Raw genomic sequence first — 13,347 nt, 5'->3', positions numbered from 1 at the left:
TCTTATAAGGACACCCGTCACGGGATTTAGGCGAGCCCTGCTCCACGATGATGTCAACTCGAGACGTCATCTTAATCACAGCTGCAGAGACCCTGTCCCCCCGTGAGGCTGCATCTGCAGGTTTCGGCCTCCCCCGCCCCCTAAGCACAGAGCCTTGCCTGCATACAGCAGGTGCTGCATATGTGCTCCAGACAGGTCTCTCCAGGCTGTCACGGAGGCAACGGGTGCTGGAAGCAGGTGCTGTGCAGGTGCCCCGGGCTCAGAAGGCTGAAGGCAGGTGTGAGGCCTCCAGAGCGGAGTTCTGGTGAGCAGGGCCTGGCGCACCACGTCCGCAGTTGGACAAGACAGGTAACGAGTTAATAAAACCCGTCTTCTCCAGGCAGAAAAGACCCTGCTTGCCTGCCTGCCTCCCTGCCTTCCTGCCTGCCTTCCCAGTAAGCTCCATGCCCAACAAGGAACCCAATGCAGGGCTTGAACTCACGACCCTGAGACCCAGACATGAGCTGAGACCAAGCGTCGGACGCTTAACCCCTGAGGCACCAGGCACCCCAAAGAGCGTGCATTCCAAGGCAGAAGAGCGTCCTCTAATACACGGGGCTGGACCCCGCGGAGCCGAGGCTGGTGCAGGTGGTCCAGGGACAGTGTCCTGGCAGGGTCCTTGCACGGCCTCCCAGAGGGCAATGCACTTGAACCCGACGGGCCTGAGCAGGTGAGGGCACTTAGAAGCAAGGGGCAGGGCAGAGGGAGCCCCTCGGCACACCTGCTGCACGACCCGCTGTCGGGCCAGGAGACCAAGGCCCGGGACAGGCCCCGGCAGCTCCCTCCCGGGGGCCTCACCTGAGTGTGCCACCAAGAAGGGGGCTCGTGGGCACGCAGCTTGGAGGACGACACCACCCTGAGACCACCCGTGGCCCCCCTGCTGCTGGGACCCGGCCACACCGCGGGATGGACACCCGCGTCCCCTTGCAGGAAGGGAAACTGAGACGCCCGAGGGGAGCCTGGGCCCTACCAGGCCTCATCCCGCCCACCGGGGGTTGGTGCACACAGGGCAGGTGAAGGCCGGCAGCCACGGCCACCCTCCCTGTGCCTGAGGCTCGTGCTTGCCCCCGCAGGGACGGCGGCTGCTCCAGACGCGCGGCCTGGCCTTCTGCCACAATTCAGCGGCTTTGGGAGGGATGAGCCCCGACCGCCTGGGGCCCCACTGCTGGGAAGGCCAGAGAGACAAGTCCAAGGGCGTGTCTGTGTCTCCCGCCCAGAGAGCCTGCGTGCCCACCGTGCTCAGCGCCTCCGACCTGCAGCTGCCCTCCACCGGTCACGGTCAAGGAGAATCCGACAGACAGAACCAAAGGTAACTCGACACCTGCCAGGCAAAAGGGGAAACCACACACACACACACAACCGCAGCCCAGGGGAAATGGCCCAGGAGCCTACGACCACTCCCATGGGAGGTGGGCCACTGACGGCTCCCACCCCGGCTGCCCCGCGCACACAGCCCAGGCCGGACGTGTGGCACATGTGCCTGCTGCCCGAGTCACAGGGGTCACTTGGCAAAGACCAGGCTACGGCGTCAGCACAATGTCCCACTCTGGTCAAGCCCAGGCGGGCGATCTGAGTCTCTGATGGCTGGAGAGGAGCTTCCGGTGAGGTGTTCTCAGACCTCTCGGCCAGGCCTGGAGGCACCGGGACACGTGGCGTGGACCTGCACACCCATGTCCTACAAAACCGTTGCACCACGGGGTCCCGTGCTCTCAGGGATGGCCCGGAAGAGGCTGTAGGCACCGTCAGGGTCGCGCACCTGAGCACGGCAGACGCAGACCGGGCACAGTGGCCTCAAAGACGCCCCACACCAGGGAAAACAATCCATGTACCCCGACATCTTCCCCGGGCTCAGCAAGGCACGACCCTGCAGGCAGTGTGGACGCGGGAAAGCAGAATGCCCCAGAGAAGCCAGGACTGCGGGGGGAGATGCTGACACTTGTCCCCACCTCCCCTTCCACAGAGGTGACGCCCAGCACCAGGAAGCGAGGGACTGGCTCCTGGACTTCTCGCCGGGTGGCCGTCGGGGAACGGAATGTGTCGACAGCAGGGGCCTCCCAGCTCTCGGCTCAGGCTGGGACCACACCAGCGAGCGTCCCTCCCCGCCTGCAGCCGTGGCCGCCCCTGTCAGGGGCATCTGCAGGAGGGACGTCCGCAGGGTCCCCCGGTACTCAGTACCTGAGTAACGGCCAGAAAAGCAGGCGGGCTCAGCATTCCCGGACCTGACTCGCCGGGTCTCCTTAGAGATGGCGGCCCCCGCCGGGCAGAGCAGGCCATCGGCCCAGGCTGCAAACAGACCCGCACTCATCCCACGTCCACAGCCATCCCTGCCCGCTGGGCTCTCCGGGCTGGGCCCCTCTCCCAGGGCCCTGGCTGGGTCCCACAGTGGACCTTTGTGGATCGGTCTTGTCCCCACCCTCGGCCACTGACCCCCCCTTCTGCTGGTCCTGACGCTCCCTTCCTGTTGGGAAGCCCCCTCTGGAGAGACGGTCCTGGTGGGCACAGATACGGGCCAGCAGTCAGCGTCCCCAGGAGGGAGGGGAGGCCTTGCCCTTTCCCATGGGACTCCCAGGAGCCAGGACCCGGAGTCCTGGCGATGCTGGCGACCACGGCTGAGGCCTTCTCCACCGTGAGCAGCCAGAAAAGCTGCTCAGAGGGGCATGGGCTGTGGGTGGACAGAGCAGAGGCAGGTGTGAGCACCTGGAGGGCCACCGACAAGGCCTGCTGGCCTCCCTTTCCGCGACGAGGGTCTGGGCCTGGCGTCTGCCCACCGCACCTGGAGCCCACCCCGGCCCACCCAGCCAGGCTGACAGAACCAGGGGGATCGTCTGCCCACGTGTGCTGGCGAATCAGCTCGGCCCCGTGGAAACTGCACGGCCACCCGGGGCGCGGCATGGGGTTAGAGCCCCAGCTGTCACGCACCCCCACGGCTGCCGCAAGCTCCGGCTTCTCCGATGGCTCCAGTCCTGCCCAGGAGAGAACGGGGTAGCCGCTGTCCAGCGACCGGCCTGCCGTCACCTTGCCATCGGGTCCCCTAATCCCAAAGGTCACGTGCACAAGCGTGAGTGAACCAGGGCTCGGCATGGAGTCTGCATGGACGGCAGCCAGGCCGTGTGAGGAGCGTGAGTGTGAGTGTGTGCGTGTGCGAGGAGCCCAGGCCGCTCCTGGGTGGGGCCCACACGGAGAAAGGAAACGTGAGCGCTCATGCTGGTGGCTTCCCGCTGACCTCTGACCTAGCCGGGCCCCTCTGTGAAAACACGTCTTCCACAGGTGGGATGTGGCCACTCGAGGCGTGGAGCCTTCCAGAGCCTCAGCATCGCACCGTGTCAGGTGTCAGGGACGGGGTGGCAGAGACCTCCCCTTCCACCCCTCGTCGGGCTGAGGCTGCAGGCCCACGGGGCGTGTGCACGTGTGTGTCCGCGTCACGGGCGTGCGCACATGTGTGTCCGCGTCACGGGGCGTGCGCACGTGTGTGTCCGCGTCACGGGGGTGTGCGCACGTGTGTGTCCGCGTCACGGGGCATGCGCACGTGTGTGTCCGCGTCACGGGGGTGTGCGCACGTGTGTGTCCGCGTCACGGGGTGTGCGCACGTGTGTGTCCGTGTCACAGGGGCGTACGCACGTGTGTGTCCGCGTCACGGGGTGTGTGCACGTGTGTGTCCGCGTCACGGGGCAGAGCGCACGCGTGAGCAGGGAGAGGCTGTGCCGTCCCTCCTCCAGAGAGGCTGTGTCCTGGGATGGATTGCGGTTACGTAGGAGGACGACCTCCCAGAAGGGCCGGCTGGTCAGGGCAGTCACAGGGTCACCAGCGTTCGTGTGAGACAGGCCCGGATCCACGCACGAGAACATGCGAGGGAAGGGCAGCCATGTGAGGGGCAGACGCATGAGCACCGGCTGCTCTCCCATACTGTTCATCTCCTGACTCACTTCATACCTGTTACGTCCGTGTAGACACTTGTCAGCTCTCCGTGAAGAAGGAAAGGGGCGGCTTCCCTGGGCCCCTGGTCCTGGGCCCCTCGCAGAAGCACTCTGCCTCCCGAGCACACGGCTGAACGTAAACCAGGTTCATGGCGACTGTCGCAGACTCCAGACGCCGCAGGACCTCACGCATCCCCCCAGACCCAGGGGAACGTTCTGGCGACCCAACCACATGTTCCTACTGGTCACGCACACACCCAGCCATCAGGGATATGGCCGGCCCGCCCTGCCCCGCACTCCTACGGCCCCGAGACAGGGCACGCGCCCCGACGTGGGCACCCCGCAGTGAGGTGGCAAACGGGCCGGCCAGGCTCTCCCACGTGTGTCAGAATGGAGCGGGCAGGGGGCCGCCGCGTGTCCAGAGCTGCTGTGGGAAGTCGGCCTGTGCTCAGCTGCTCCGCACGTGACTACATGTGGCCCAGGACGGGCTGCGAGGCCCCCGGCGGCCACCACCCAAGGTGTGCTGCGTGACGTCCCGCCGGAAACCTCCGTTCTCTGTCTTCAGCGTTGCAGCTTGCAGCTGCCAGGCGCTCAGCCGCGAGACCCCGTTAAGGTGACTGTGGGTTTTGTTTAAATCCTTTGCCGCCAAGAAATGATGGTAAATGATAAAGGAGCGGGTTCCCTGCAACGTCTTCGGATGCCGCCTGTCCCACAGCCACGTGCACTCGCCGGGCCCTCCAGGAGTCTGTTGGGGCACGGGGAGAAGTTGCCAGGCCTCGGGTGAGGTCAGGGTCATGGGGACACAGGGAGAGCGCTCGGCGCCCAGCTGCAGTCCTCCTGTGTCCGGACATGTACCTGTGTCGCTGGCTCCCACGGCCGTGGGCACAGTTCCCGGCCCAACCCGGCCCAGAGCAGCCCCACGTGCAGGAGCTTCACGGAGGCTCCCCAAGCCCTCGCCAAGGCATGTCCCGCCAGCCCCCAGCCCGCTCGTGCCTCGGGGACAGGCACTGGACTAGGACGTGGAGGACTGTTCTTGGTTCAACAAATGTTTCCGACAGAACCCTAGGTTCAGAAATGTGCTGTTTGTCCTAATTCTCTGCGCGTTAAAAGGAGCTGACGGCTGTCACAAACACGGGGACGCTCAGTGTCAGCGACTAATCCTGCGACCACGTCCGCAGTCGGCGATCCGCACAGAGCCGCAACCCTTAACGGGAGGCCAGTGAGGGGGAGCAGACAGGGTCGAGCACGCCCCTTCCCAGCCTTGGTCCATGGTCACCCTTCTCTCTCAGAGTCACTGGCTCACGCAATGGGCAGACGTCCAGTCGTGTTTACTCAGTCTCGCTGGGAGCCCGGAGCAGCTGCCGTGCCGGTCAGGGTGCAGGGAGTGCGGGAACCGAGACCACCCAGCCAGTGCCTGTGTCCCCCAGGGAGTGCTCAGCCAGAGCTGAAGGACAGGCCAGGACACCGAGCTCACCCGTCTCACACACTCCCCTGCCACCAGAAGGATTTATGGAGATGGACTTCAAACTCCCGTCCACGTTCCAGAAACAAACCCACCCCACTCCTGCCCCCTGTGCACCCCAAAGCCCCTGAAGCCTGCCATCCGAGTGGCCTGGCCTAGCTGGGCGTCCGCGCTCACGCCTCACTGCTTCTCTCTACCGCTTCTGTCCCTCTTGCCGCGGCACAAAGCATCAACACAAAAGCCGCTCTTCTGCGGGCAGGGCCGTGATCTGTGGAGTGAATGAGACGCGGGAGAGAGCTCCAAGCAAGGATCCGGGAGAGGGATCCCGCTGCTTCCTTACCCCCGTGTTCTGAGAGCAAACATAACCGAGGAGCTAAAGGCAGGGCTCCCGCCTGCCCGGACCCCGGCTCACATCGCAGAGGCACTTTACCCCCCAGCCGACCAGCTGCAGTTCAAACCAGGTCCTAGATCCCCCAACACCCATGTGCACGTGGCATTCAGAAGAAAAACACGGCCTCCTGCGTCGCAGGGGAGGGTCAGGGTGTCCCGAAGAGCAAGCAGAGAAAGAGCCGTCCTGGCCCCAGCGCAGCCCCGCATCCCACACACGCCACGGCCACGTCCTGGGGCGCTCTCTTTGGCCTTCCAGCTGCCGGAGCCAGGCAGGGCACGGGGACCAGGCCCGCTCCAACAAAGGCTGGACCAGCCGGGGCTGCACCGAGGGAACCACAACACGCCTCCCTCTCCGGTCACAGCCTTATTCATCTTTCCAAGCGGTGGGAGGCCGACGGGCTAGAGGGGGTGCCGATCGGCCATAGGGTGGCCTGCGTCTCCACACAAAAGGTGAAGTGTGGAGAAACGGCTCCCTGGGGCCCCCATTCTTCATCCTGAAACAACTCTTCCCCCTCATCGGCAGACGGCAAGAGTCAACTGCCTCGTCACCCCCCTCCCTGGCTGGCTGCTGCTAGAGCACAGTGGGCCGGTGCAGTGCCTTGCCGGCCCAGAATAGTCCCGTGTCTCCTGTGCGAGGAGGGGCGGCCCCTCCAAGGGGCCACGAAGGGCAGGTCACAGGACAGGGAGGCTTCTGCCCATCCCCAAACAGCTGGGGCCACCGTTTCAAGACCTGCTAACCAGACTTCCACCAATCTTGGGACTCCTGTGGTCTGTCTGGAGGATACGGGGCCCCCGAGGATGCACCTGCTCCACAGCCCCCCGGCCTACCTCCCCGCTCCTCTACCGCCTGCTAGAGCCCCGGCACGTACATATCTGCATCAAAGTCAACGCCCAGATCGTTTGTGAAGGGCTCTCAAGAACCCGTCCCTGCAAATACTTCCCTCCGTGAGCCCGAGGACTCGCTTCCACGTTGGCCTGCCCTGCACCCAGCCCCTCTGCACCCAGGGACAGTGGCTCGTGCCTCTTGATCAAACGAAAGTGTCCTTATGACTGGAGGCCCCAGGAGGATGGCAGTGTCCCCCAAAGAGACCAGGACCGGGCAGCTCTCACGTGGCGAGTGTGAAGCACCCAGCCTCTCGTGACCAGAGCAGGACACAACGTCAGTCGCATGTCGAACCTCACCTTCGAAATCAGGGATGCTGCCCTGCATCGCAGAGGCTCCCCACATAGACGGGTACTTTCGACCTTGGGAAAAGGCAGTAAAACTTTACCATGTGTTCCTTCCCCACAACGAATGCCTCCCCCCAAAAGGACAGATCCGTGGCAAGGGTGAGGAACGGAGCACCTGAACAAGGCCCAGCTGCCCAGGGACCCTTGGCGGGTCCTCGGATCGCCCCAGCAGAGGACATGGATGACAACAGCCCTCTGGAGGCTCGCCAGCCCTCTAGGACCAACCCAAGGCAGAACCAGCCACTCCTGAAGCAGGTCAGGAAGCCAGTGTTGGGGGGAGCTGGCCTCCAAGTTCGGGGGGGGTCTCAGCGGGCCCTTGCAGGGCAGGGCCACACCTGCAGCCAAGCCCCGGGACAGCCACCTCTCCCTTAGGGACCTGGACCCAAATTAAAGGGAGGGAAATGGACACTAGGCCAGTGGAGGTCATCCGGCCTGGGGCTGGCTTCCCGCACCTACCTGCTTCCCTGGGAAGCCAGCAGCAGCTCACTCATTAGGCAGGGAAGCAGCTGAATGGTGCAAATCCTTCCTTTGTAAGAACCCAGAGCTAATGAGGATCTGCTGCCATTACCCAGCCACACTGGCTCCCGCCCGTGCTTCCCGCTCCCTGCTGGCCGGGGGAGCGCCAGGCAGCACTGGTGGCAAGGTGCCTGAGGGCAAGGGCACCCAGGCGACAGGCGTGGGCAGTACGTGAAACTGGGGGGGGGGGGTGCCTGGGTCTGCTGTTCTGCCAGGCCGGCAAGATTGAGCCCGGGCTGTCCCAGGACAGCTGCAGGACAGCCCTGCTCCTGGGCCAGGAAGTTTCCAGGAGTGCCCACCCAACCCTATTAGGACCCGGGGTGAAAGGCTTCCCTGTCCCAAAGAACCCTCCAGGCAACAAAGGGTCCAACCACCAAGTCTCGCCTAAACCAAGTCCCAAGATCCGAGTGCAGGAGCTGTACGCTCCAGCATACTCCCCCAGGGCAAGGGGCCGCGCACTCTGCCAGCGACGTTACCGCTCCCCCAGCCCGCAGGTCCCTGGTTCTGCGCAGGAAGGCAGCCTGGGGAGCGATGCGCTGTGCTCTGGCCTCCCGCCCCGGCCCTCGCCGGTCCCCCGGCCCCACGCCCGCCCGGCGCGCCAGCGTGGAGCGCGGGTGCCATCTACCGAGGGCCCGCGGAGAGCGGGCGAGCGCCGCTGCCAGCGGGGCGGTGTGGGGCAGGGGCCCGCGCCGCAGCCTCCGAGAGGGCTGGGGCTCCCGGCGGCGCGAGGGCTCCGAGGTCCCTGTGCCCGCCCCGCGCGGCGGGTGAGCCCCGAAGGGCCGCGCGCGGGAAGGTCCGCGCCGGGGCTCCCGGCCCGCAGTGGCGCTCGGCGAGCCCGGCGCGGGCGGCGGAGGGCCGTGCCGCGGGGACAGCGTCCGGGGACCGTCCGCGCCGGGGACAATTACCTTCTTTGAGGAACTGCGCGTGGATCACCAGGACCAGGAAGCAGCAGAGCGCGGCCCCCGCGAGTGCCCAGAGCGCCTTCAGGAGCTGCATCGCGGAGAGCCCACTCGGCCGACGCCCCCGAAGTCGCGCAGCGAAGGTTCAGGCGCCGCATCAGCGCCCCGCCGGGTGCAGCCGCCGCGACCGCCCGCTCGCGCCCCCCATCCGCCGCCACCGCCGCGGCCGCCGCGACTGGAGGCGCCACTCCGGGCGGCGATGCGCGTCTTTTCGGGCAGGGGGAGGGGAGGGGCGGGGGGCGCCGGGGAGGGGCGGCGAGGCGGGGAGGTTAGCAGAAAGTCTCCGGCCGCGGCGGCCGCCGCTCCGGCCACTCGGCCACCATCGCGGGCTGCGGGGCGCCGGGGGCCCGGGCGCTGGGGGGCGGCCGCCGCGGCCCCATGAATCAGCCCCGCCGCCGCCCCCGGAGCCGCGCCGCCCGCAGGGCCCGGACGGCGGGCCGCGGATTGCGCAACGGCCGGCGGCGCGGGGGGGTCCTGCGCGCCCCGGGCCCTCCGCCGCCGCTCGGCGCCTCCTGCCTCTCCGCCTCCGCCTCCGCCTCCGCCGCCGCCGCCGCGCTCGCTCCGGCCGGGGCTCAGGGGGCCGCGCCGCCGCCGCGGAGAGCCGGACTCGGGGCCGGGGCTGCGCGCAGGGCGCGGGGCTGCCGCACCATCGCCGCCGCCGGGGCCCGGCCGAGCCCGCCGAGATCCAACTTGCGCGGCCCGGGGCTGGCGGGCCGGTCGCCCCCGGACGGGGCCGGCCTCCGCGCTCCCCGGAGCCCGCGCCTCCGCCGCTGCGGTCGGACGAGGCCCGGGCTGGCGCTTCCGCGGGCCGCCCGCGCTGGTCGGCGCTGCTGGGGCCGGGGCCGGGGCCGGGAGCAGGGCCGGTGGCGGGGCCGGCGCTGGTGTCGGTGGCGGCGGCGGTCGCGCCGACAGGTGGGGCCCGCGACGCTGCGCGCCTCGCCGCCCGCGGGAAGCCGCTGCTCCGGCCCGGCCGCGCGCGCCCGCTCGCTCGCTCGCTCGGCCCCTTTTGGGGAGGCGGCCCGCGCGGCGCTCGGACTCCGGCCCGCGCCCGCCGCCGTCTGCGCTCTGCCGGGTCCGCGGAGCCGCCGATGCGCACTGGGCCGCGCAGGGGACCCGGGGGACCCCCCGCCGCCCTGCAGCGCCCCCGCCTGGCGCGCCGGCGGGTCAGGCGGGGCCTGTCCAGCCGAAAACCGCGGGTCGGGCTCCACCTAGGTGCGCAGGGGCCTCACTGCAGAGCCTCCGCGGCGGGCGCAGGAGCGGGGCGGGCGGCCTCCAGCACGCCCAGCCCCCTCGCACCCCGCGGCCCCGCGGCCGGGCAGGGAGGGCCCGGGCCAAGGCCTCAGGGCGGCCCAGGGATGGCCCACGGTGGCTTCTGAAAAAACGGCACCTCTGCCCGGAGACACACACACTCGCACAAACACACCACAGTCGGGGCCTGGTACGGGAGAGCCTCCAGGACAGCCGTGAGGCCCTGGAGCACGTGGGCGCACAGTGGATGCTGGGGGACTGCTCTGGATGGAACAGCTGCACCGTCCTCCCGCCTCTAGGCAGGGCCAGTATTTCTTTCTGGCCAATTTTCCTCACCTCCCCGTGCCCTGGGCCAGGAGCATCCGTGTCCCGTTCAGTGTGGCGCTAGGAGGCCAGTGGGGTGGGCCTCCAGGCAGTTTTGCCTGAACAGAATTGAAGTGCCCAGCAAAGAACTTTGGATGTGGATCCGGTGCCCTGTTAGAGGTGGGTGGGCGGCAAGGACCTCCCCGGGTAGAGGGTCCTTTTGAGTATGAGATAGGCCTGGAGACACAGTGCAGGGCTCACATGAAGGCTGTTTTCTTCCTGCCCAGACATCTGTGTACCGGGTAGGGAAAGGCCAGACCTGGAAGGAGCTCCGAGAGGTCAGCTAGGTCTAGCCCCTGAGTGTCCACGTGGGGAACCTGGAGTCCACAGAGGCAGGCAGGGGTGCTGATGGCAAGTACGCCGCTCCGACATAGAGCAGGCCAGGACGAGAGCCTGACTTGCTCCTGTCTGCCTCCCTCGAGGTCACTGGGCTGGCCTGATCAGAGAAGCTGCCGGACAGTCAATCGCGCACCTGCAGGGATGTCATTCCTCAAGCCCCCCACCCTTCCCGGAAGCCATTGGAGAAAGAATGCCAGTCCAGACCCTCCCCTGGGGAGAAGTGGCTCTGTCTCACCCCAGCCAGGGACTCGGGACCTCAAAGAGGGCTGGTGCTCTCCAGCCCCGTCTCTGAGCCCTATCTCCTGTCCAGCACTGCTGCCTTCACCCCTAAGACACTGTCCCATGATACCCTACCTATAGCAATCACGTGGGGAACCGCCCTCCCTACTGTGCACAGCCTGACCTCCACCAAGGTCATTGCCTTCATCCCACACGGAGCAGAGCAGTCCACTCCCGAAGGCGCAAGGTCACCGGGATGCTTATTTTACACGCACACCTGGGACCCCAAAGGGACCTCCATTGGGAAGCAGAGCCCACCTCTCACATCCTCTGTGTTCCCGACCAGGTGTGTATTATTTGAAAATTTGGAAATTGAGAAATATTTTCAGTTCTCCAGGGGAACTTTAAAAACCTAACCATTTGGAGGCTCCTTCTGTAAAGGGAATTGAAGAAAAGAAAGTTCATAAAGAGAAGCACGCAGGCATGTTCGTCCAATGGGTAGAACAGGAAGACCTGTGTGTCCAGCCGTGGGGACCCTCAGAGCACCATCCTCCTCTGGGTACCGAGAACTTCCACCAGTGAGTGGACGTGGCATTGCTTGTACCCCTAGAGGAGGCAAGGGGGATCCCGTGGCCGGCGCCCATCAGGGCCGGTTAACAGTGCATATCATGGAGGCCCGCAGTGCCCCAGGAAAGTCTGTTCCGAAGGGCAGCACGAGCCCCCAAGCAGACCTTGGAAGGAGATGTCCAGTTCTGACCACAAAGACATTTTCAGAAACAATTAAACCGTAATGGTGTTGGGAATCAAGAGTGAGAACGATCTGTAGGCAAGAAAGCTGAGAAATTCTGGGACCAGTGGCTGCGGGAAAGGGGCTGCAGTTGGAGCTGTCGGAAGGGTGCCCAGGGCCCCCCCCCACCAGCCCCCGTGTTGACAAAGGAGGAAGTAGTGCATCCAAGGGACAGGGCGCATGCTCACCAAGCAGACACTCGCCGGGAAGGGCTGCATTTCCAAAGCATGGGGTTGGTTTGTCGCCTGCTCCCCCATCACACACAGCTGGTGTCAGACAAATTTAGTTCAGGCCAGTGAGAGGGGAGTGCTGTCCAAACAGAGATCTGGCCTCCACGTGGGGAGGGTCCCCCGGAATGCCAAAGGCATAAGACCCTGGATGGATAAAGTGTGCATTTTGTCGAATGTGTCTCTAACTTACAACTGGCATTACCTTCCATTGGGCCCGTAGGCAGGAAACACAACGGTTTAGGTTAAAATGTCATTCTGCCACTAACAGAAATCATAGTGATCTTCGTATTGCGTTACAGCTCTCGAAATATTGCAAAATAGCGTTTATGTTCACCCTGACTTCCAATTACAGTTGTCCCACTGCCAGACATTTGTACGTAAAGTTTTAATAAAGCAAACGTACAACTACATCAAAATCCACTTTCCTACATTTGGTAAAACTCGTGTAGATATAATTGGTTTTCTAGGTATTCTTACATATTTCTATGTTATTCTGAGAAGGGTCCTGGTGACTTCCCCAGATTACACAAACAGGACTGGGAAACACCCTCCACCCCAGAACCTCCCAGTCAAGCAAGAAGCCTGCTGGGCTCCACCAGGCAGAGGTGACCAGTCACTGCACACACCTCAGCCTTTATTGCTAGACAGAGGGGACCTGGTGGCAGGCAGGACCAGGACCGTAGCTGCAGAAAGGCAGTGGCATGAACAGAAAGGAGGGCTGAGGATGCGGACACTCTACATCAGACGATGAGGTGGCAGAGATCAGAAGTGATTCAGGGAAAAGTGAAATCGTAATGATCATTCTAAGTAGCGTCATTCAGGCTACTGTGCAGAAAAGGAAACAGCAGGAGGGACGCCTGGAAATGCATGTGCTAAACAACTTTACACTGTGGGGCATTGCCGAAGACCAGGGTGCGGAAAACACGTCAAAGCTGTGTCCCGGAACAACGCGCAAAGGGAAAGAGCCATGAGAAGGTAGGTGAAAGTCGATGCACGCGGGGTCTATCCTGGGTGCCAACCTTCCCCTCACTAGAAATTCTACAGGAGCAAAATAAAGGCAACAGAGAGGAGAAATAGTTAAAAAATGAACACGCATCTTCACGTAGCAGGGGCCCCCAAATTCTGAACAGACCCAAATGGGGGGGCAGACCCGAGAAATGCCAGAAACCCTCAAAATCGGGCAGAATCAAAAGAACACCGACAGCAATCAATGACTCCTCATTAGCAGCCCCGGCTTCTGGGCACTGTGGGAGCAGGCTCTTTAAGTTCAGGCGGGAAAAGAGAACCTTGTCTGAATTTTTATACCCAGTTGAACTGTCCACACAGCGAACCACTGATGGGCATTTGGAAGTTCAGCTTCCCAGTGTCGGACCCCAAACAAAAGGCTGGTCCAGGATGACACTCCAGCAGCCGAGGGAATCGAGAACCGGGATATGGGAATAAGGGACCAGGGAGAAGGCAGCCTCTTCGACTCTTCCGAAGTACAATAAACTGCAAAGAATATGCGCATAGACACACTCCGTCCTCGCACAGGGAAGAACCTCCTTCTGCTGGTAAAAACCTTCACAATAAACCCTTTCTTCAAGAGCGAGCCGCAAGTCTGGGCTCTGCATAAAATTTGGGGAGCAGTGCTGTAACTGCCATGTTTTCA

The 13,347-nt window shown here is 64.3% G+C and overlaps 1 protein-coding gene across 3 annotated transcripts in view; it reads right to left on the bottom strand.

Annotated features, from left to right (window-relative positions):
* The window catches only part of TAFA5 (TAFA chemokine like family member 5), a 185,990-nt gene that overhangs the window by 105,561 nt on the left and 67,082 nt on the right, over positions 1-13,347 (bottom strand). The window contains exon 1 of one of the 3 annotated variants that reach the window (XM_047743440.1): positions 8,457-8,962. The exons of the other annotated variants lie outside the window; for them this stretch is intronic. Within the exon in view, the coding sequence (XP_047599396.1) occupies positions 8,457-8,547 (91 nt within the window). The 5' untranslated portion in view covers positions 8,548-8,962. Of the gene's footprint in view, positions 1-8,456; positions 8,963-13,347 lie in introns of those variants that run through there. 3 annotated transcript variants of the gene reach the window in all.

The sequence above is a fragment of the Lutra lutra genome, chromosome 8 (genome assembly GCF_902655055.1).
Source record: "Lutra lutra chromosome 8, mLutLut1.2, whole genome shotgun sequence".
NCBI lineage: Eukaryota > Metazoa > Chordata > Mammalia > Carnivora > Mustelidae > Lutra > Lutra lutra.
The sequence above is the reverse complement of the archived record's forward strand: the minus strand, read 5'-3'. Positions and strand labels throughout refer to the sequence as shown.